The following is a 25,402-nucleotide window of genomic DNA, read 5'->3' as shown; positions in this document are numbered from 1 at the left end:
AGACAAATTGCAATTGGCTAAGGCAGTTGGAGGATATCAAAGACGGGCGTGTGATAGGACCGAGTCGATGCAATATCATGATCTTTGATATCGGTGGCTCGCAATGGGAGGGGGCATAGGTCATGTTATATGGAAAGACCTCGCACTTCGACGATATGTGATTGCAACAAGTCGCATCGCAATATCGTGTTGGAACATTGCAAAGGAGCATGGCTCTTATATATTTATGCGATCTGATGAACCGGACCCGCTGGCTCTATAAACCTCATTGCATAGATTTTGGGATCCGCAGAAAAGGCATTTTCCTTTGTATTTGTGTATTTCATTTATTAAACGAAATATGAAGGGATGAAGCGCCGATCCGATAAGCCAGACCTAAAAGAGTTCCTTAAGGCTAATGTATATTATTTCAAGTCTGCATAAAGCCATTTCTGTGATATTTTCAATGTTTTTAATGTACTTTCTAAATCCAAAGGGAAGCCACAGAAGGGGCATTGCGACTTAAGATAAGCGATCACGTGCGGACCCGATGGAAGAATAGACCATATTTAAGGACTTTTTGAAGTCTAGATGAGCAATGTTTTGGTGGAATTTCACAGTATAACAGTGTTTCTCTATGTAAAATAGAAAAGGAGTCGTTGCAAGGATTTCATAGGCACGATAACCATTCCATTGCAAGTAGAGGTGGCCAACATATCCTTAGAAGCATTTAGTGATGATTGCTGACGCCGAAAGAAGGATTCGGCCAGCAGACAGAGGCTGGAAGGGGAAAAAGCCCAGCACGATGTAGTCGAATCAACCTAAAGAGATCATGGAGCATCGCTGGTATGAACGAGCTCCCTGATAGTGCAAAAAACTACCAAAATGTAGTTACTCTACTGTTAGAAGAAGAAACCTCCGAGCCCATGCATGCCTAGTCAGGGCATCAAGTCGTTAAAGATAGAGGGGATAGATTAAGACCTCTTGAGCCTCAGAAGGCCCGAGAGCATTGTAAAAGGCCTATAAATATTTGAAAGTTCAGAGTAACAAGGGTTCAACTTTTGGAGACTGTGGAGACTCTACTCCTCTAGCTTCTTATCTTCATTCCAACAATATAAGCTTCTTTTGTTGTTACATGTTCAATTCCCATTTTCTCTTATGTCCTATGCTTGCACTTGAATAGGTTATTCATTTTTTCTGTTGTGTCTAATGCCAGATAACTGTCATCTTATCTCTGCATTGATAAATTAGATTTGCAAGCTTCATTTACTTCCTGTAGCTAGCCATTCATATGTGTTTATGTATGCATCTGCTGGTACAATCGGTATTCTCCATCTATCCATTGAATCTATAAACTATTGAGCATTAGTGGTCTAAAGCCTTGTAAAGCTGAGGGTGTTCATGCATGTCTTGAGTGAAAATAGAGTTAAAACAATCATCTGACTTGATCCAAACCATCTTTCATTCCAATAGTTCAGAGAACAATATTAAATATTATATGTTACCAGACATCTCTAAGCTACAACCTAGGAGAGCTTCCTGGAGTGATAACAGTACCATATGTCAATTTTCGTTGTGACTAACCATGACTTACTCATGTTTTCATGGTCTCCACTGACCCTAGTCTATGTTGCAGTGTAATTGAGTCACCCTTGTTTAAAGCATCCGCGATGAGTCCCCCTTGCACTCTTGGAGTCTATTTCATGCCCCATCATATCATGTCACAATATTCCATCCATATTTCCATACCGTTCATCCTGTGTTGCCCATTTTGGCCTCCGGTCATACTGTTCCCATCCCCTATGGAGTCGAGTTAGTTGCTGCCAAGTCAACCATGCACTTTATTCTCTAACAAGGGTAGTCATTTGTTTATCCCTTAATCCCCTTTTCCCCTTTATCACTAGTGTCAGTCCATCAGTCACATTACTATTTTCCCTCATGCTTTAATTAAGGATCCTTATTGCCACATCTATCGCGGCCCTATTCTGTTGACATCAGCTCATTTATTCTAGAAGAAAAGCCTAGAGGGCAGGGTATCTCAATTCTAGCTTCCATTCTTGTTCTAGGTTCTCATTATTTCCCTTTGAATTGATCGTTTCATGTTCATGATCCATACACTTGATGGTCTAGTGATGCAGCAGATTGTACTACTAATTCCTGGGTGTGTGTGAGATGTTTCAGACCTCATGAGGGAGTGGCCCTTCAAGTAGCCCTACAAATGCTCAAATGCATATCCACTATGCTACAGCGTCAGATGTAGTTCTACACAGTTGATGGGCTCGGTCCTTACTGATTGCGGTGTCAATAGCACGTACGTCTCCTTTAGATGATATGTTCAGTTTTGTATAGCCCTTCCCTATTCTGCAGAGCTTCTCTGGTTGTTCTACCCTCCCTCCCACCCACTTCTTGAGGGAAGGGTCTTTATATCTCATGTACTCAGATACTATTATATTCAGTCCTGGGTCATGTTTTTACCAGGTGCATTATGTATATGGGACACATTGTATTATTTTTTGGCTATGTTATGCCAACATGTCATGTACCATTCAACATGTACTTCATTGTTCAGTTTCATATTTCTCGGCGAACCATTATTTTTGTACTAAGTTATCTCGATGGGTATGGGTATGCCTCCCTCACCTCATTGAGGTTCGGTACCACAACATAAAAGGAGACTTGCATTACTCTTGCCCCTCTGTCACTATCCTCTCTCAACTTCAGCTTCATTAGTCTCTCTCTCTCTCTCTCTCTCTCTCTCCTTGACTCCCCTGTGTTGGCTAAGTGATTGTGTCTTTAAAATGTACTATGGTCATACATTTTTCTCCTAACACTCGTGTGTCGGGGGAAAATCTATTATCACCAAAAAATTGATCATCTAGCCTAATTTACTAGATGGATCGAACTAAACCATGTAAATCCAATTTTACCATAGTAAAATTTCTTTCACTGTCAAAAATTATCTAATAAAGCACTTTTATTAAGTAATTTATAGTCAAAAACCATGAAGAATAATTAGATGAATCACTATTTATTTGATTTTCTTCTAAGAATAGTTAATTAAACCATTTTATTATTATTATTCCTTGTTAAATTTGACCCAAGCATGAAAAAAAAACAGAGAAATCATTATTTATGTTATTTTTCTCTAAGAATAACTAATTAATCATTAATTAATTACTATTCTTTGTTAAATTTGACTAAATCCCTTAGGAATAATTAAATAAATCATTATTTATTTATTATTCCTTAACTAATTCCTTGAGATAATAAATAAATCATTTATCTATTTATTATTTCTAAATAAAAGTTTAAATACTTTTTCACTCCTAAAAAAATATAATAAAATGTTCCACGTGGTTATTCCAAGAATGTGATCAATAATATTTTATTATTGCTCATTATTTGAGGATAACTCAATATTTGGTTATAAAAAGGATGGTTTTCGATTCATTATTCACTTTTGACTATTTTCATTGCTGCACTCACTATTGTAACTCTGATTATTTTCTTTGTCGCACACCATATTTTTGTTGGGTTTATACATTATATAGGAGAGAGACTCTCCAGACGCTAAAGACGTTTGAGGATAGCCAAGAACCCATCCCATAGAGGGGGACTGGTAACATTAGATGTTATTATTGAATTATTCTTTATATATCTGGCTTCCATTGGATGTTTGGGGTTATTGCTCTTTCTTTCACTATTTAACTATTATCATAGCATAGATCAAAATTTTGGCAGGTTTTGTTTCTATCAATAGTTACAAATCTACAATGTTTAGCAGTCATTTCTATTGTTCAGATTGTTTGTCATCCACAATCTTAAATGGGTTCTTTTCGTACATCATTCAGAAGAAAGCATTACAACATTTTAGTTGATGGGACATAATCTTCTAGACATGGTTGAGGAATCCTACAATTCTAGCCATATTTCTGAAGCCATAAATTCCACTTTTTTATCTCTCATTCTTAATACTTCTCATCCTCTCTCATTTTTGGACTACCGATCCATTTCTCTATGTAACACTACCTATAAATTAATCTCTCAGGTTATTCTAGGACACATCAAGGATTCCCTCACTTTACACATTTCCCATGAAAAATTTGGCTTTCTAACAAATCGTTTGATTTACGATGCAATTGCTACGACACAATAATGTATATATTCCATTCAGTCAAATAAGTTGTAGGTTTGTTTATGAAATTAGACCTACATAAGGCTTATGATTGTGTTGACTAGGCTTTCTTACATCTTATGTTAACTAAGGTTGGCCTTGCGGTACATAACATGGATTGGATTATGCATTGTGTTATGATGGTTAGTTTTGTTGTGTTGATTAATGGTTTCATGTTGACTTTTTTCTGGGAATGCAAGGGATTAAGACAAGGTTTCTCTCTTTCACTTCTTCTTTTCATTCTTGTTATGGATGGCGTAAGTCTGAAGATTAGAGAGGCTAGGAATTTAGGTACCTTGAGAGGTCTCATTTTGGAAAACAATGTGTCCATCACACATTTGTTTTCTGCAGCCCTTAGCCTAGTTTCTTAGACACAATGGGATGCACTTCTTTCTCTCGGGTTTTGCAGTTCTTTCTCTCAGAAGAATGATTAACAAGCTACTACAGAGGATGGGTTTTTCTTCATTTGAGAGATTGAGGTGAACAATATTTCACATCCATTCGTGTTTTGACAAGTTGAGCCATGAAGGAGTGTAATATAGAATGTTAATCAATTATACATAGACTTAAGTCTTAATATATAACAAAATTTTAAAGTTTATGCTCTTCTTATATTCTGAGGACTGAACGAAACATATATTTATAATTTCTTGCAGCTGCAGCAGTTCACCCAGCACCTGTCTTTGCTGCACCATGACCCGGAGCAACAACAACTTATCCACCACCAAGACCAGTAATGGTTTAAGCATATATAACATTCTTATTCTGTGACCCCGTTACATGTTTTAATGGAGGGGTGGGGTCGGCTTCAGCACAACACTTCAAAGTACACGTTATAAGAATCAACCATAATGATATGGCCCTCACCTTCCTATCTTCAGGTTCGCGTGAAACCCAATCATATTTCTACGTAGGATGAGTTGATTGATTGGGTGAAGGGATTGTCCGAAAGCAATAAAATAACATGCTCAAATTCCAAGGGTCTAGAGGTCACACCGCCACCTATTAACACAACAACCACGTTAATAATAATATTTCCTTGTTTTCATTACATTTTAACGAATCATAACCTTAAAGAAAGAGTTGTTAAAGCCCATCCCTCGTTTCCACGCTCCTTTGTTTGTTGTCCGGTTTTCTATTTTCGATATCATGAATCGCCCGCCATAGGACCCCCTATTGACGGTATTGAACAAGCCACCCAACCATTGAATATGGATGCTTACGGGAGGGATTGATTGCCCCTTCCATCCCCTCCATCATTGGTTATGCTAGTGAACGACGGCATGCATGAAATAAATAGGTGGGTGCTGATTTGGAGTGAAGGAGGATCATATGGTTATTCTCACGAGCAAGTGTAATGGACTGGTCCGGCCACTATATTACGGATGAGTGTATCGGGCAGCCAGGCCAAGGTACGTCCAAAGCAGTTACCCTTGTTTATGGGTTGTTAGCCGGATACGGCACCGACTAGCTAGTAGGTGGGGTGATGGCTCACCTAGGTAGGAGGTGAGTAGGAGAGTGAAGGTAGGCCACTGTCCCTACTGAACTTACCTCTAATTACCGAAATTAGACTCACGGGACAAAAGAAAGTTCCTAAAAATAGATCCAGGATGGCCAAGTATATAAGGCAGTAGCCTCTGATTTACGACATATGGCTTTCACGTAATGACTCGTATCATGTAGGTAACTAGAGATAGCTTAAACAAAGGACACAACACCTTAGATCATTTTCACCCGGTAAGTGATAACATTAAGTGAGTTAGCTAGCTAAATTGAGGAGCTAGAGCAAAGCTAAGAAAAAAATAGCAATAGTAATAGATAAAGGGTAAGGACCTACACTTACTTACTTACTTACTGCCTTACTGAGTCACTTACTACCCGGGGCTGGGTTGGGTCGGGTTAGGTTTACCACAACCACTACCTTACTTCTTGGCCGTGGGGCTGGATTTACCAAGACCTTATCTGCAAGCAAGAGATGCAAGAGATGAGCACCTTTCCCTCCCTTCTAAAGAAAGAAGAAAGAGGATTGAAAAAATTGAGAAGACCTTACCTGAACCTAAGCATAGCTCCGATTTTATGCTTGTAATACCTACCTTCAAGCGATAACCTCCCTTCCCGAAGTCTTCACCCACACGTAAGTAATTGATAAGACCGATCCATAATCTATATTTTGAATATTAGGATCACTAACGAAAGCATCGATCACAATTTATTATCAATGAATGAGAGAATTTTCCAATCCCAAACTTACCACAGCATAAACCAGTTCTATGTATTTAAAATAGAGGTCCTTTTAACTTAAAACAAAAATACAAATAACTCGAAAGAATATTCAAACTAATTATTCCTTCTGTCTCAATGCAATTCACAGTTCTGTTATTTATGAGTTACGTTCTATGTGTGCATTATATGATTACCTCTTTGTGGATTATATGATTACCTAAATGCTGTTATTCATGAGTTACCTAGATGTTGTTATTTGTGCATTATATGATTACTGCTACTTGAATTCTGTTACACGAAAAGTTGCAATACTTTGTCCCTCTGATTCACAAGTTAAAGCAATGATAATACATGATTATACATAATTGTAACTAATGCAAATCGCAGCCACTCCAAATAATAGAAACAACTACTCTACAATTTTATGAGTTGCATAGAGCCACAGGGGAAGCCCAAGCTAACTAGATATACCCGAACCAACCTAGATTTCAAAAACTGCTACAACATCTCCCTTTGAAGCAAGCAACTACAACATCTCCCTCTCAAGCAAGTACATCAGCGCATGTAATGCATGCAAGTGGGTCCAAGCTAGTAATTGGCTATCCAAATGGCCGCCATGAGTGCCAAGTTATATTTCTTTTTCCCTTATACAGAGACTAGCACCCACGCTGCTATTCATCTTGTTAACATTGTAATGGTATCCCAACACTATGTTAGCTTATAATTCTTTGTTTTTCTATATTTTGTGAAAGGTGTATGTGGCCTACAAGTATGTTAGGCCAACTAGTCCCCTTTACGAGTGTTCAAAGTTAAGAAATTTTGGCATGATGTGTTTCAAAAGTATTTAACTCGAATAAATTTCAATATCTAACTTTATATTATTTGTAAATTTAAATAATTATTAATTTTACTAAGTTTAGATGTTTAATGTTTAGATGTTTAATATTTAAATGCATAGAATTTGCGATAACATTAAGATCAATTTATTTTGTATTAGTGCATGATGTTTGAAATTATCACCAAAAAGAGATTCATATTACTCGAGACTAGGTTGGTTTGAATATCAAACACTTTCGGAAACTATATGTTGTTGTAATGTTTGATTGTATTGAATTTATTATTATTTTAGATTTTAAGAATATTTTCAAAATTGTAGAGATATTAATAAATTTAAATAACTAATCTTTCTATTGTTCATCTGATTGTAAAATGTCTTCAAAATCTACAATCAAAATATCAATCCCCTATTTACTATCATGCCCAATTGTGATATATTAATAAGTTTTTATTTTAAAATAATGCAGTCACTCCTACAGTTTTCGATTATTGCATTTGGAACGTCCAAAGTACATTGTGATTGCTTCCCTTTTTAAATTTAATATTTCAGTAAATGCCAGATATACTAGCGTATTTAATTTTTTACCAAACAATCGGAAATGCTCAAACCTGAGATTTTCAAATAAATACAAGTATGATTTGGAGCTACTGGAAACGCCATAATAGAATTTTGTAGAGGTACAAGTAGAGTTCATTGAAAGCCAAATGTCGATAAAATATAGGCAATGAAATTCCTGCTCAAGACCTTTGGTTTCGTTTTTCCTATCGAGGGCAGAGCGTGTTGAAATTTTGTCATTGATGTGAAGGTTGTGTAGGGCTAGGAGGTATTCAATGCACAAGCTCAAGAGGAAGAGTCGACGACTAGCAAGCAGTACAGCCATAGCTAGATCGAAGCGTCCTCATTAGATTTAGAGTCACAGCCAAAAGGCAAGCTCACGGGATAGAATCTCTGTTACTGCCCCTGGTTACAAAGAGAAAACTAGTAAGCACTCGAGAGTTTAGTTCCCATCGAACATCAGAACACTATAAGTGGGCCCTAGATATAGTTGGCAACCAACCGTGAATGTGAAGGACAAGCAGTGCATCAAAAAAAGGTAATAATCTACAATATTTAATGACCAGGTTCACCATCATAAGACGTGTCTATCGGTCAGAACGTTATGGTGTTTACAGACCACAATGAACTTGCTTGAGTGAACATTGAATAGGATTATTGTTGATTGAAGTTTCTATCTATCAGATCTCTAGGATGGATGGAGTTGTAAACATTAGTGAATGCGGTCGACGGGTGGTGGCGGATAGATAGGGAAATATCTAACACTTAAACAAACGAGATCAACATCAAGATACATGTTCGTCGTGGTGTAACCATCGAGAAACCGGTGGGCCAACGAGTGGTGAGCAATCTTTAAGCACACGGTCACCACTAAGGTCACATGAGCAGTGCGAAATTAATTGGAAAATATTTGGAAAAAAAACAAATATTAGTATAAACATTGGTGTCACTACCATATATTAATTAAAAATATTTGAAAAAAAACAAATATTAGTATAAACATTTGTGTCACTCTGATATATTAATTAAAGATCTATGGATCCTGGGTCTAAAAATGTATTGCAGATCAGTGTATTGGAGTCTTTTTTAGGTTGACGGCTGTAAAGATTAGGAGCTTGGTGTTTCTAAACGATGGGAGTTGTTGCTTCTAGCAAGTGAGTAATTGCAAAAAAAAAGCTAATAATTAAAATATCTTATGTAAATTGAAATTAGTGTTTTACAATTAAAAAAAAATATGTAGTTTTCTTTGGTATGAATTTTAACCTAAATATCCTATTTTAGATTCTGTGTGTAATTGAATTTGTTGAACTAAATAAATAGCTATTCTAATTTATAAAATACTAATTCACCAGTTTCAAAATTTTCCTAATATTCACTCTTACAAATTCCAAAGATTCTTATCGCCATTACACTCTTACAAATTCCAAAGATTCTTATCTCCATTACAGATTCTATAATTCAATAGTCAACAATTGAGAGTTCCTCATTCTCAAAATTTGACAAAAAAGTCTTATATAAATATAAATTGTCATTTTAAATAGGGTTTATTTCTAAAAATATCAGAACTTGGTTTTGATCTTCTTCTACCATCATCATTCACTATTGTAAATTCCAAACATTTTAATCTCCATGGCGGATTCTATAAATTCAACCATTGAGACTTTCTCCACTCTCAAAATTTGACAAAATAGTCTTTTACAGACGCAAATTGTCTACATATCAGCTAGCATACATCAGCAGGCTGTTATTTTCTTATTAAACCTTAAACCACCGAATTTGGTCCATGTGCGTTTTACTAGAGTACATTCGTATATGAAATTTAATACAGGAGGAAGAAAATTAATAAGAAATTCAGTGGTTTCTTGCTCTATTATTTGAGCTTTAGTTGTGGAGAAAGAATTATAGGGATGTACAGGCCGCCCGGAAGGATGTAAGGGCCATGAGAATGATTCAAATCCAAGGGAAATATAGTCTAGATATTTCCTCGCCTGTTGTTCTTAAAATATATACATCATACAATGTTTTTCTATTAAAATTTTATCTTAAAGTTTATTAAATTATATATTATATGTCCAATTATCATAAATTATTAAACTATTATAAACCATTTATTCTGATATAACTTTTTGTGTTGTAGCTTTAATTCATAATGCATTAAAATATATATTACATTTCATTCGGTATAGCTACTTTTTGACTTTTTATTAATCACATTACTTAAGATTCTTTTTAATATATCTATACCTTTTATCAATTATATTATATGAATTTACTTTTATGCCAAGTGGAATCAAAAGGATCATCCTATAAAAGAATGCATATTTTTATAGTGTGTAGAACACTTTCTCCTACAACTTTTTCTGTCGGTATACCTACTTTTTGACTTTTTATTAATCACATTACTTAAGATTCTTTTTAATATATCTATACCTTATATTAATTATATTATATGAATTTACTTTTATACCATGTCAAATCAAAAGGATCACCCTATAAAAGAATTCATATTTTTATAGTGTGTAGAACACTTTCTCCCACAACTTTTTCTGTTGAGAGCTTTATAGTAAAGTGTATCAAATTATATGGATCTAGTTTCATAATATATATTATATAACTATATAACATTAATACATTAAATATTAATTTAATATATATATATATATAATTGTAATCGAAGGTAGTTTAATATATTAATATTATAAAAATAATTATATATTTAAATATTTATAATTTTTATATATTTAAATATCTATAATTTTGAGAATTTTGTATTTTATAATTATTGAGGTTTAAGCTTTGCTAGTGAAAAAGAGTTAAGACATTTAAAATCTATCAATATTAAAAATTGATTATTTACCATTAAATGTTTTTCCATATTAATTATTTAAATTCTTAAAATCATTTTAAAATAGATACACCAACAGAAATAATATTAGTATAATTAGACAACATATAAGTGGTAGAATAAATGGTTATGGGGTGTAATGTTAAGGCATTCATTAATGTGAAAGTCAATGACTCGAAACTCTATGGCAAAAAATCCAACCATGTTAAGTGTTTGTGTGGCCCAAAATCTAGCCATGTTAAAGAGGCCACATGCGATTTTGACCACTTCAAAACTTATTTTAAAAATATATTTTTATTATAAAATATAGTCATTTTAATTAAATATTTGCCCATTTTTATACAAAACCTTTTCAATATTCATTATACAAAACTTTCTCAATATTCATTACCAATGGTTAACCTTAACATTACATGAACCTACTCTCAATATCTATAAATATATTGATTTTAATTTTTATAATTTAAATTTTATTTTTTTTCCCTTATATAAATAAAAAACTATATATTAATCCATAAAATTAAATCCCCTAATTTTATATAATACTACTCTTTAAATCAATATTTTTAGTTTAAAATTTTATAGAATACTACTTTTGAAATCATCAACCATGCATACACATTCATTTAATAATAAATAACTTCCATGTACATAGATCATGCAAATGCCTTTATTTAAACTTAGATATCTGTTGCTACATCACACTGAAAGTGATGTTAGAATTTCACAAATGGAAAAGATACTTTACTCGACGGCCACTTGAACATTGGAAAGTATGCTCCATAAGTTTATAACAATATCGTCAGAAATGCTATATACAACATATAGCCTTTCAACATAACTATTCTGAGTGTGATGTTAGAAGTTCACAAATGGGAAAAATACTTTACTCGACAATCATTTAACTATTGGAAAGCATGGTCCATAATTTTATAACATTATCATTAGAAATGCTACATACAACATATCGCCTTCCAACATATCTATTCTTAGATCACATATTTTTACTTTATATTTATTGTATTTAACTTATAATTTTCATCGAAAGTTCTTCATAGTTTCTATTAAAACATTTAATAGAAAGTATGCCAATATAATGTATATGCCTAAGTCTTCTAAGGCATGATTGTTTTCAAGATCCATTTGAAGTTTTCTTTAACATTGGATTATGCATCTTTAAGTAAAAAGGAAAAAAGTGGCTTAGCGTCGTTACTAAACAGCTTTCATAATATTTCTTCATATCTGCAGCGACTGGTGTATAAATTCTTAGATTTGAAATTTGGATAGTTGGCAGTATTTAATGTTATGGTGGGTGATATATAAGAGGGTGGTTTTAAATTGGAATGGCTTTTAAATTTGAATTATTTTTAATACAGGATATGGGATACTGAATAGTCGTATGTCTAAATCTTTCCAGACATGTGTCTTCTAGATTCCTTTGACGGTTTCTTTAAAATTGGAGTAATCCATCTTTGGTTATGATGAGTAATATATAGGGTGTTTGTTTTTAAATTGAATAGTTTTTAAATTCGAATTGTTTTCAATACTGCATAGCCGAATAGATAGACAAGGCCAGAAGTTTCTAATGGATGATTGATGTCGCAGGTCGTTTTAGGTAGATGATGAGCAACTTTGAATTAGAAAATTTCCAAGTCTTTCTAACTTGGTATGTATGTTAGTACTTTTTAAATTTTTTCTAATTTGTTTCGATTTTATACCTCATACTCCCATTTTTAATTGTTAAATAGAACGGATGGAATCCCGTCTTTAAGCTGTCGACAAGAAGAATAAGTACCCATTAAATATGTAACGAGGACATGTTCATCTCGTCAAATGTATAGGAATAGGCATGATTCCTCAGTTTAAGCCATGAATATATAAATTAAATGGCGATAGCCACCACATATAACGGAAGGAAGGAGCGGCTCTTGATCGCATTGGTTTGGCACATAATTTATTTATATATCTCTCGTAGAATATGTGCACAATATGAAGTCAACCTACATCTCCTTCAAAATTTCGATGACTACATGTCTCGTTTAATTGAGCATTAAATGAAATTATGCCTATCAGTATGTTTCTGCTCGAACGACATTGACATGCGACAAAATGTAAAGCATTTGTCACCTCCATAGTTACCGAACGAAACTATAAGCGCGTTGAAATTAAAATGCAGAGATTACATGAGTTCAGAACACGCAGTTATTCATTCATGTCGCTCCCTTGCAATTCATTAAGCTTGCAGCAATAATAGGATATATTTTTAACCCTAATGATTTAGTGTTGTACACGTAAAGATACTATTTATGCAGCTTTATTTCGTCGTTCTCACGATTCATCTTATGAGTGGCGTAGATGGAGATGTTCACCGAGTCTTTGGGGCTAGTAGGAGGGTGCGTCTTGTCATGGGTTCTCTTGAGCATATAATCTCTGTACTTGCATGCTTTGTAAGCAGCAAGGCTGTTGATGTCAGTCGTAAACTGAGGAAGAGGCCTCACTATCATATCAGGGTTTGGAATGCTACCGTATGAAAACGAACATCGTCTTCTTTGTTTACTATTCACAACTCGATGCACGGCACTTCTGAATCTGTTGTTGCTCCATACCTGTTATAGAGCACACCATGCCAGAATGATAAATGGATTCTTGAATGGGTTTTGTAGACTCAATAAAATATCTGCATATGCATATAACCTAAGATGCATATAATTGAAAATGGAGTTTAGATCATAGTTACCAAATTCGGCCGAATCGGTCTGAAGAATTCGAAAATTCGGCAATTCGGTCCGATTCGGCCATTAATACGCTGAAGTTCGGTTCGGACACATTACAGTCTCTCAAAACGCTGAAGTTCGGTTCGGATACATTACAGTCTCAAATTTATTTTTTAATTTTTTTTTGATTTGTGTTTTTCAAAAAGTCTTACTCCAATATTTGTGCGTTACTTTCGTCATGCAGTGATAGACTATTGAACCATTTAAACTTAATTCTTCCCTCTGGTCGAGGGATCCAGTTAGACAATACTTAAGATACAAGGGACAAGGATGTTATTCCTGCTGGTCGAGGGATCCAGTTAGACAATACTTGAGATAGAAGGGACAAGAGGGATCTAGTTAGACAATACTTCAGATAGAAGGGACAAGAATGTTAAGATAGAAGACTTGGAAATTTTATAGAAGCACATGTCACATTAGTGTGTTAAATAATTGATCTATTATTTGTAATTCTCCATCATTAATGTGTCATACTAGCTTCACACACAACTTATAAATATCAAACCCACACCATGGAATAACATAACATATACATTAATCGAAATTTACTTTCCACGTGGACTCTTATGTTTAACTAGCAACGAGTAGCACGCTGATAAAAATAGTGAACATGATCCAGTCCTTTACTAACGAGATTCACTTCCCTTTTAATCTGGCTTCAAATTTTATTGCTCCAACTTCTAATCTTAGGAGTCCCTGTGGACAAATTGTAAGTAGACTTCTTTTCTTTGGATAAGAAATACAAACCATACTTGCGGAAGTTTTGAGAAGGTATACATCTTATTTTTAAGAAGGTACACATGTTATTATTCCGTGCCTCTAGATTCAATTCTATGAAGAAGTCAAACTAAACATGGAGGCTCACTGCGCGCTTTATAGTCCCTAGGTCTAAAGTAGCACCATTTTTGTCCTCGAGCACTGGAATTGGCTTCTGGGTGTTAATATCATCAGCCAGCTCGGCACATCGTTAATAAGGGCATTGGTGATCATTGCCTAGTTGATCCCGGTGTTAAGAGTCACCATCTCGCTAGCTAAGGACACCAAGACATCGAGCTGATAAGTTGTAAAACAACTATACCACCGTGGGTGTCACGCCCCTACACTGGCGGTACTCTTCCAACCACACTATAGGAGATGTGGCACCACAGACCACTTTCTTTTCGCCAATACTTAAAATTGTGGACTACGCCTAACTTTCTATACTTAATTTATTTTCTTCTTTTACCAAGTAATTTCATTCATTATAAAAAAGCAGTTAACCATTCATCATCATTAACACAAATGCACAACAATATAACTGGGAGGGGAAACTCCCTATGATGAGTCTGCCCATAATAATAATAATAATAATAGTTTACAATATACAAGTTAAATCTTGAGGAAACCCCAAATTTACACTTAGTCAAATTTTACATTCACCCGGCACAACCCGGTCAGCTCGTCGACGCGCCCACACGGTCACCACACAACTTTCCCAACTTGTCATTTACTCCTAAACATGTTCGTTCAGCTCGTCCTGTTGTTTGCCCAACTCAGGCACCGCTACCCATGTCATCGTGCCACCCAACTCAGGCATCTCCGCATGTCTGTCGCACCTCTATTCATAAACCAACACTTCTCGTTTTTCCTCGCCAAGTGCTCCCACCCGCGGGTCACCCTGCACGAGTTTTCCAACTGACCTTCATTCGGCCACTGCACACGCTGTGTCGCCCTACCTGAAACTTTGTTCAGTCCAACCACTCTTCATTTGGTGGGCGCACACGCCCGTGTTGCCCTGCCTGAAGTCCACTGCATGGTTCTCTCCTTTAGTTCACCCGTCGTACGCGTACATATGCCCTTCGCCCTACGCCTCACCACAGAACCACCGAGCTATGACTTCGCACTTCTTGTTCACCGAATTGCCTTTCATCTATCTCACCACCGAGTTATGTATACCCTTCGCTCGTCATGTACGGGTGTCCAGCCAACCCACCGAACTCCTCCATAACACATCGGTTCACCCACCTTAACTCGTCGGCCTGCCCATCAGCTTGCCCATTGTTAAGTTGGCTCGTCTGCCCGTCAATTCGCCCACTCATCAGCTCGCCCGCCCGTCGGTTCCCCGCTTGTCAACTTGCTCGGGACCACCCATGGGTATATACACCAAACACTTTCGCACTTGGTTATTTTCCTTCATTTCCTTCGCGTGTTTCCTCCCCACCATGCGCTGCTCCTCAACTCATCACCTTCGTGTTCACTCGCTGAGTTGCCCGCAGCTCGTGGGCCTTACATTCTCCCCCACTTGAAATCATTTTTGTCCTCGACAATCACTCATCCCAGCAACCATCTGTCACCAAGATATCCGTACCAAGGCATATAATCCACCAGTATGTCATACATCGGAGAGTCTCCTCAATCCATGATCATCAACCACATTCGTCGCAATCTCCACATGCGCCTCCCACTGTGGAAAGTTGGCTCCTCCAACTCAAGCTACATGCTTACTACACCATTGCATATCAACCTCATCATGTTCCGTCATCGTGTGAATTGTTGTCATGATACTCCAACACAATGCTAACACATCTCTGTACACTACTAGCCCTCACGACTTGAACTAGTCGGGTGATCAATCCAATTGTCACGCTCAAACCATGAAAATGCACATCCTCATGCCATCATTAGTCGTTTCTCAGACTCCTGTCACAACATCAACTCTATCAAGAATCCATCTCCATATAAGCCATGTCCAAGTCCATGAAGTAGTCCTCATCTCATCTGCAACATGTTGTCCATGATGTTTGGTATCAATGTGCTGCATGAAATCAGTTGCATCTATCCAACATCATCATCCATCTGCAAAACATCCATCTCCTCAAAGTGAAGAGATCCTCTCATCAAACCCGACTCTCGATGTGCCACATCCAGGTCCATGAAGCCACCTCCATCATATCTGTAATGTGCCATCCCTCAAGTCCGCCATAGAAACAAGTATACGCCTGTCTCATCCATCCATGTGTCATAAGTGGTCAAGTCTCGGCTCAACCCATGCTCAACTGTTGCCACCAAGGCATCATCATTGCTGTAACTCCATCACTCTAAAGTGTCTCATATCGATCCTCCGCATCAAGTCACTCTTCCAAGCACACCCATACATGTACTCAAAAGTATACACCCCATCCTGCATCAAAGTCCCTGACCTCAACTCCTCGATGCATCAGATCCTCCAAGTCCACCATAATATGAAGTCCCTAAAAGTCACAACCTCATGTCATCATGAGTTCCATGAGTCATCTCCAACCAACATCCCAGCAAGCATACATGTCTTGGCCCAAAGGTCTCTGCAAGATGCCTCAACTCTCCATGTAGTAAGAATGCTCCATAGTCTGCTCATAACTCCAACTAGTCCATAGCCTTGTTGTACAAGAGTGCACAACCTCTCCATCGGTTCATAAGTAAAACATCTCCATGTCACACCAGCAAATCCACCTGCACAACATCCCTGCCTTTGCACTCCTCATTGGATGTCCACAAGTGACACCTCTACAAGTGCTTCTGCATAATGTCCCTGCATAAGACTGCCATACTCCATGTCTCCATCCTGATGTCCATGACTCAAGTTGCCCATGTTGTCACACTAAGTAGACCCATCACAACAATCGGTCATTCTCATCCAAGTCTGGTATCCCAGTTTAGTGAACTCGGTCACCCAACCATATCATCATCAAATGAGTCTCTTCCATCATAACTCCCCCACTAAAGGTTCCACCAAGACTTCCTCTTGGTCTTGGCCATGAGAAGTCCACCCAAGTATCATCATACTTCAAGAGTGTGCCCTCCTCTAATCTGTCCATGAGTCATGCCAGGCACTTAGCCAATCCTCCATGTGGATAAAGCATGACCCAATCCTCCACAAAAATCATCACGTTCCTCCCTTATCATAGGCATTTGTACCTTCTATCATAAGGTCACAAACAACCCCAACAAGTCCTGCAACAGTCAATGATTCATGCCTTTCCATATAAGGTCTCATCGTAGACATCCATGGTAAGATCCTCCCTTGCATCGGCAAACTGATTTTGCTCTTCTCTACATATGGTTCATCTTCCAAAAGCTCAATTGAAACACAAGTATCAATAATACTTACTTCATCATGAGGCTCCTCCATGTGAATATCCTCATTCAGCAATGTCTGCAAACTGCATGATCCTGGTTCAACTTGATAAATTTCAAGTTCATCCTCCACCATTGTCATATCTGCAACATCCTCTTTAAGTGCACCAATCAAGTACCCATTGACTTCTTCTATCGAAGCAAACTTCCAGACATTTGCCTGATTGTTCTGGTAGTAGTCTCCAAGTCTGTTTATGTAGTCGAGCTCATCCTGCTCTATTACAACGACCTTCTTACCAAGAAAGTCCTCCTTCATTGCATCCTCAAGCTGCTTGACTTTGATCTCTACCATGGCACTTCTCTCCCTTAATCAAACTCTCTCATCCAGGAGTTCTTGAAGAATAAGAGCATTTTGCTGGATCTCCTCATCAAGTTCCTTGAGATCATCAACTTCCATCGGTAAGCCTGGCTGAATTGAATCAATCTCTTGATATACTTGTTACGAAGTGTAGTGGGATCAACTTACCTGCAAATCCTACACCTCATTCACCATCAGCTCTGATACCACCTGTCACATTAGTACAGTGAGATCAGCGTCCTGCATCGTTCATCAGCTTTGATACCACCTATCATGCCCCTACACTGGCAGTGCTCTTCCAACCGCACTATAGGAAGTGCGGCACCACCGACCACTTTCTTTTTGCCAATACTTGCGATTGTAGACTATGCCTAACTTTATATACTTAGTTTATTTTCTTCTTTTACCAAGTACTTTCATTCATTATAAAACAACAGTGAACCATTCATCAGCATTAACACAAATGCACAACAGTATAACTGGGAGGGGAAACTCCCTATGACGAGTCTGCCCGTAATAATAATAATAAAAGTTTACAATATACAAGTTAAATCTTGAGGAAACCCCAAATTTACACATAGTCAAATTTTACATTGACGTGGCACAACCCGATTAGCTCGTGAGTGCGCCCACATGGTCCCCACACGAATTGCCCAACTCGTCATTTACTCCTGAACATGTTCGTTGAACTCGTCGTGTTGTTTGCCCAACTCGGGTGCCACTACTCGTGTCACTGCACCACCCAGCTCGGGCACCTCCACACATCTCTCGCACCTCCGTTCACAAACCAACACTTCTCGTTTTGTCTCGCTGGGCACTCCCACCCGCGGGCCACCCTGCATTTATATTACAATTCAAGGAAAAGATATGATTTTCTTTTATATAAATTTCTAGATAAATATTCTATATTAAATACATTATGTGATTGAATTTGTTTAACTATTTTAATTTATAATAAAATACTAATTCACACCCCTCACCCCTCTATATTTTCTTGAGTATTTAAGATTGGATATTCCAAAAATTCTTATAAATTCAGTAATCAACCATTCAGAAGTTCCCACTTTCAAAATTTGAGAATTTTTTTAAATACAAATACAAATTGTCATTCTAAATGTAATGTAGAACTTGGTTTTCATTCTCTTTTACAAACATCATTAACATCATTCACTATTGTGGATTCCAAACATTTTTATCTCCATTGCACATTCTATAAACTCATCCTCTCAAAATCTGACAGGAGTCTTTTACAGACGCATATCTCTTCTTTTACAGACGCAGATTGTCTACATATCAACCTACATACATCAGCAGGCTGTTATTTGTTTATTAAACCTTAAACCACCAAATTTGGTCCATGGTGCCCATTTTACTTAGTACATTCTTATATGAAATTTAATAAAGGATGGAGAGAATTAATAAGAAATTCAGTGGTTTCTTGCGGTATTATTTGAGCTTTACTTGTGGAGAAATAATTATTGGTAGGTACAAACCGCCCAGAAGGATGTAAGTGCCATAAGAATTGTTCAACCTCCAAGGTAATTGTAGTCTGGATATTTCCTCGTCTCTTCTTCTTATAAAATATTATACACCATAAAACTTTTTTCTATTACAACTTTATCTTAAAATTTATTAACTTATATATTATATGTCCAATCCTCAGAAAATATTATAAACCATTTATTCTGATACAACTTTTTGTGCCGTAGCTTTACTTCATAATGTATTAAAATATATATATTATATTTCATTCGGTATACCTACTATTTGATTTGAAATTAATCACAATAAATAAGATTGTTTTTAATATATCTATACCCTTTTATAATTAACTTACTTCTGTACCAAGGGAAATCAAGAGCATCATCCTATAAAAGAATGCATATTTTTATAAGGTGTGTACATCACTGTCTGTGACACAACCTTTTTCTGTTAAGAGCTTTATGTAAAGTGTATCAAATTATACGAGTCTAGCTTCATAAAATATTATATAACGTATTTTTTTTTTATGTAATATATATATATATATATATATATATATATATATATATATATTATCATAGTTATCTTGTTTTATAATGCATTAAATTACCTATTTATATTCATTGGATATAAATCTTATATATTTTTATTATTTATATTATATTATGAAATTATATATATATATATATATATATATATATATATAAAATTTTATAAAAATAATAAAATATTTTAATATTTATAATTATTAGAGTTATGTTTTTTTTTTATAATGATGGAGGTTTATAGTTATAATGAGTTTTATTTTTTGTTTTTATAAGTTAAGATTCACTTGTAGTGAAAAGTACTATAGACATTTAAAATTTATCAATATTAAAAAAATTTATTAAATAATTTTGACAAATTAAATGTTTCTGGATAATAATTATTTAAATATCTAAAATATATTTAAATATCTAAAATATATAATTTTTATTTTTATATATTTTATTAATATATAAAGAAAACCATTTGAAAAAAAAAATCTAACAAGAGAATTTCTAAATAGATACATCAATGGAAATAATATTAGTATAAGTAAACAACACACACTGGGTTGAATAGATGGTGATATGAAAGTCACTCTATAGCTAAAAACCCAACCATGTTAATGGCTGGTGTGATCCAAAATCCAACTATGTTAAAGGCTAATATGGATAAGACCAGATGTAATCTCTAAGCGATTTTGATAACCTAGATACTCATTTACAAATTTCTTTTATCAAATCATTTTTCAAAATATATTTTTAATAAAAAATACCCATTTTTATTAAATATCTCATAATTTTTAGACATATCATTTTTAATATTCTTTAACATTTATTAAACTTTTGACATTATATAAGCTCACTCACAATAGCTATAAATATATTGATTTTTTTTATAATTTTAAAATTCTGATCAAATATTAATCTATATAATTAACAAATTTTTATAGTACTACTCTTTAAATCAATATTCCATATTAATTTTGACAATCTTTATACATCTCTATAATAGAAGAATAAAAAATTTCAAATCAACCGAAACAAATATTAGAAATTCAAAGACATTGCTCTGAGATTGTGGGTTGTCTCACCTCTGAAATAATTGTAACACGAGATCATGGCAGGAAAGACATTGTTCTGAGAACGTAAGTTGTCTTACCGTTGCAATAATTGTCAAGTAACACGAGATCATAGAATTCACTGTTTATTATTATCAACTATTTATATCTAATAAATGGTTGATAATGTATACATATTCATTTCCTAATAAATAAATTCCATGTACATAGATCATGCAAATGCCTTTATTTAAAGTTAGATCTACATCTCTGTTGATACATCACACTGAAAGTGATAGAATTTCAAAAATGGGAAAAATACCTTACTCGACAATCACTTGAACATTGGAAAGCATGGTCCATAATTTTGTTACATTATATTAGAAATGCTATATGCAACATATCGCCTTTCAACATAACTATTCTGAGTGTGATGTTAGAATTTCACAAATGGAAAAAATACTTTACTCGACAATCACTTGAACATTGGAAAGCATGGTCCATAATTTTATAACATTATCATTAGAAATTCTATATACAAACATATCGTCTTTCAACATAACTATTCTTCCATCACATTATTTTACTCAATATTTAACTTATTATATTCATCATATTTAACTTATTCTTCGTACTTTCTATTAAAAGATTTAATACAAAGTATGTTAATATAATGTATATGCCGAAGTCTTCCGAGGCATGAATTTATTCGAGAGTCATCTGAAATTTTCTTTAAAATTGGATTATCCATCTCTATGGGGAAAAAATTTCTCTTGGTATCGTTATTAAACAGCTTTCATGATGTATATTCATATCTCCAGTAGCTGGTGTATAAATTGTTACATTTGAAATTTGGATTATGGGTGATGTATAAGATGTTGTTTTTAAATTGGAATGACTTTTAAATTCGGATTGTTTTTAATACAGCATATGGAACACTAAATAGTCGTATGTCAAAATCATTCCAGGCATGTGCCTTCAAGATTCCTTTGAAGTTTTCTTTAAAATGGGATTATCCATCTTTTAAATTTGAATTATTTTCGATACTGCATAGCCAAATAGATAGAAAAAGCCAGAAGTTTCTATGGATGATGGATGTCGCCTTGAAGATTCCTTTGAAGTTTTCTTTATTTAATGTTATTATGGGTGATGCATAAGATGTTGTTTTTAAATTGGAATGACTATTAAGTCGAATTGTTTTTAATACAGCACATGGAATACTAAATAGTCGTATGTCTAAATCATTCCAGACATGTGCCTTCAAGATTCCTTTGAAGTTTTCTTTAAAATGGGATTATCCATATATATATATAAAGTGTTTGGTTATACATATATATATATATATATAATGTTATGATTAGTAATATATAGGTGGCTTGTTTTTAAATCGAATGGCTTTTAAATTTGAATTCTTCTCGATACTGCATAGCCAAATAGATAGATAAAGCCAGAAGTTTCTATGGATGATGGATGTCGCGTTCAAGATTCCTTTGAAGTTTTCTTTAAAATGGGATTATCCATCTTGGTTCTATATTATATAAAATCATGTAACGTTATGATGAGTAATATATAGATGGTTGTTTTTTAAATCGAATGGCTTTTAAATTTGAATTGTTTTCGATACTGCATAACCAAATACATAGATAAAGCCGGAAGTTTCTATGGATGATGGATGTCGCAGGTCGTTTAAGGTACATGATCAAACTTTGAATTAGAACTTTTTTAATTCTTTCTAACTTGCTATGTATATGAGTACTTTCTCGATTCTTTCTAATTTGGTTTGTATCTATACCTCAAATACGCATTTTTAATTGTTAAATAGACCGGATGGAATTCCGTGTTTAAGTCGTCGACAACAAGAATGGGTACCCATTAAATATGTAACAATGGCATGTTCATCTTGTCAAATGTATAGGTATAGGCATGATTCCTCAGTTTAAGCCATGAATATATAAATTAAAATGGCGATAGCCACCACATATTACGGAAGGAGTGCCTCTTGATCGCATTGTTCGGCACATAATTTATTTATATATCTCTTGCAGAATCTGTGCACAAGATGAAGTCAACATACATATCCTTCAAAATTTAGACGACTAAATGTCTCGTTTAATTGAGCATCAAATGAAATCAAGCCTATCAGTATGTTTCTGCTGGAACGACATTGACATGCGACAAAATGTAAAGCGTTTGTCACCTCCATAGTTACGGAACGAAACTATAAACGCGTTAAAATTAAAATGAAGAAACTACATGAATTCAGGACACGCAGTTGTTCATTCATGTCGCTCCCTTCCAATTCATTACTATTGCAGCAATAATAGATTTACACCGTGGATATGTTTTTAACCTAATGATTTAGCGTTAGGTACACGTAAAGATATCATTTATGCAGCTTTATTTCATCGTTGTCACGAGTCATCTTATGAATGGCGTAGATAGAGATGTTGACAAAGTCTTTGGGGCTATTAGGAGGGTGTGTCTTGTCATGGATTCTCTGGAGCATATAATCTCTGTACGTGAATGCTTTGTAAGCAGCAGGGCAGTTGACCTCAGTCGTGAACTGAGGAAGAGGCCTCACTATCATATCAGGGTTTGGAATGCTACCATATGCGAACGAACATCGCCTTCTTTCTTTACTATTCACAACTCGATGTACAGCACTTCTGAATCTGTTGTTGCTCCATACCTGTTATAGAGCACACCACGCCAGAATGATAAACGGATTCTTGAACAAGACTTGTACGTAGACTCAATAAAATATATGCATATGCATATAACCTAAGATGCATATAATTGAAAAGAGAGTTTAGATCACTCAATCATCCAAATAACCCACAAAATTTGTTAAAATTGGATTCTCTTGAAAAATTTAGAATTACAAGAACCTGAAGGATATCGCCTATATTGATGACAAGGGCGCCCTTGGTAGGCTTGATATCCACCCATTTACCATCCTTGAGAACTTGGTACCCTCCACTCTCATCTTGTCCCACCACCGTGATACAGCTGCTATCCTGATGCTCGCACGCTCCTACCTCTTCCTTCTGGCTTGTGGCTCTCGGATAGCAGAGAATTTTAAAGGGTTCGATCCTGTCCCCACTGAGTTCCTTGAGAAAATTGGCAGGCAATCCGAGGCATTGTGAAACGAGGCTCTCGATAAATTCCACCGTCTTAGACAGGAATATAAGCAGTTCCTCTATGAGCATTCTGCATCAGTACGCCATGACAGGAAATACATGAATTGTGTAGCAATTAGGTTAGACGAATATCAAAGAAGAATATTTGTAGTAATAATCGATAGATAAACATGGTGATTTTCTTACCGCAATTTCGGCAAACCTTCCGGAAAAGCGCTGCACGCTGATGGGGCAGCGTGGTAGTATAAATTCTCGTACAGATCCCATCTGCAAGGTTGATACACATTGTAACCCGTGGGAATCTCCGACTGATTGCCTCCTCGTGCCTGCGCTCTAACCTTCATCTTCTCTTCCGCAGGATACTCGAAGAAAATTCTCGAAGTGTCTAGAACTTCTTCGATAAGTTCTGCAGGAATGCCATGGTTTATGACTTGGAAAAATCCCCAATTTTCGCATGCATTACCGATCTGTCTAATGACATCTAATTCCGCCATTCTAGTGGGCGAAGGACCCAGCAGGGGACCCAGGTCAATAACAGGAACCGCGGCCTCCTCGTGAACAACTCTGAGGTCCATGTCGAATTGGCAAAGGCGCCTCGATCTATTGCAGGAGACAGCACACTCCCTTTTATAGCGAAAAATGGAAACGGGGAGTAAATATGCTATATGTAATCTGACACTGTTTCCACCCATCAAATTTCAAGTCGGATTAATCTTTTGGTTTTGTGAATAAAATAAACAATAAGATTATAAATCCGATCAATTCGCATAGTTGCTGTTAGTCAAATCCATTGAACACCGTCAGCCCGACTTAATTGACTTCTAAGATATTTAACAAATAAAAATGGGCCCATATCATATTCTAGATTCCGGCCTTGAATGTGAGGGGACTGTTCAGTTCTTTCCACCTCACCGACATGCGTGGATAGTAGGTCACCTTTACCATGTGGACAACATGTTATTAAATGGTAATGTTGAAAACAATCGAGGGCGGTATCAAGTGATACATCTTGGACTTTTGCTATTTGGCTCGAAAAAGTGTGAAGATACCGATTGTGGAATGCAGTTTCCTAGGTGTTTCTGAGCAGTGTTTATGTTATGTGTTTGTTCTCTGTACTGTCGGTAAGATTTAATTTGTTACCACGTTGGATAGCGATGATGTGCTACCACAGTTATGTTATGTGTTTGTTCTCTGTACTGTCGGTAAGATTTAATTTGTTACCACGTTGGATAGCGATGATGTGCTACCACAGTTTGTATTATTGATGGATATTTGATCCATATACCACATTCACGAACACATCAGCATTTAAAAACTTATCAGAGGAATCCCTTTTTCGAATACAGTTGGTCGGAAA

General features: G+C 35.6%; 1 protein-coding gene across 1 annotated transcript; it reads right to left on the bottom strand.

Annotated features, from left to right (window-relative positions):
• Window positions 1-22,909: 22,909 nt before the first annotated feature.
• Window positions 22,910-24,658, bottom strand: LOC149237463 (flavanone 3-dioxygenase 2-like). The gene is made up of 3 exons (XM_089366822.1): window positions 24,232-24,658; window positions 23,794-24,115; window positions 22,910-23,594 (listed from the first exon to the last, which is right to left on the bottom strand). The coding sequence occupies exons 1-3, from the start codon at window positions 24,618-24,620 to the stop codon at window positions 23,289-23,291; spliced, it is 1,017 nt and encodes a 338-aa protein (XP_089222948.1). The 5' UTR covers window positions 24,621-24,658; the 3' UTR covers window positions 22,910-23,288.
• Between the last annotated feature and the right edge of the window lie 744 nt (window positions 24,659-25,402).

This window comes from Pinus tabuliformis, chromosome 8 (genome assembly GCF_031772625.1).
Source record: "Pinus tabuliformis cultivar Carrire ecotype Pingquan chromosome 8, CPIR1, whole genome shotgun sequence".
Classification (NCBI taxonomy): domain Eukaryota; kingdom Viridiplantae; phylum Streptophyta; class Pinopsida; order Pinales; family Pinaceae; genus Pinus; species Pinus tabuliformis.
Note: the sequence above shows the minus strand (reverse complement) of the source record. Positions and strands in the feature narration are given on the sequence as shown.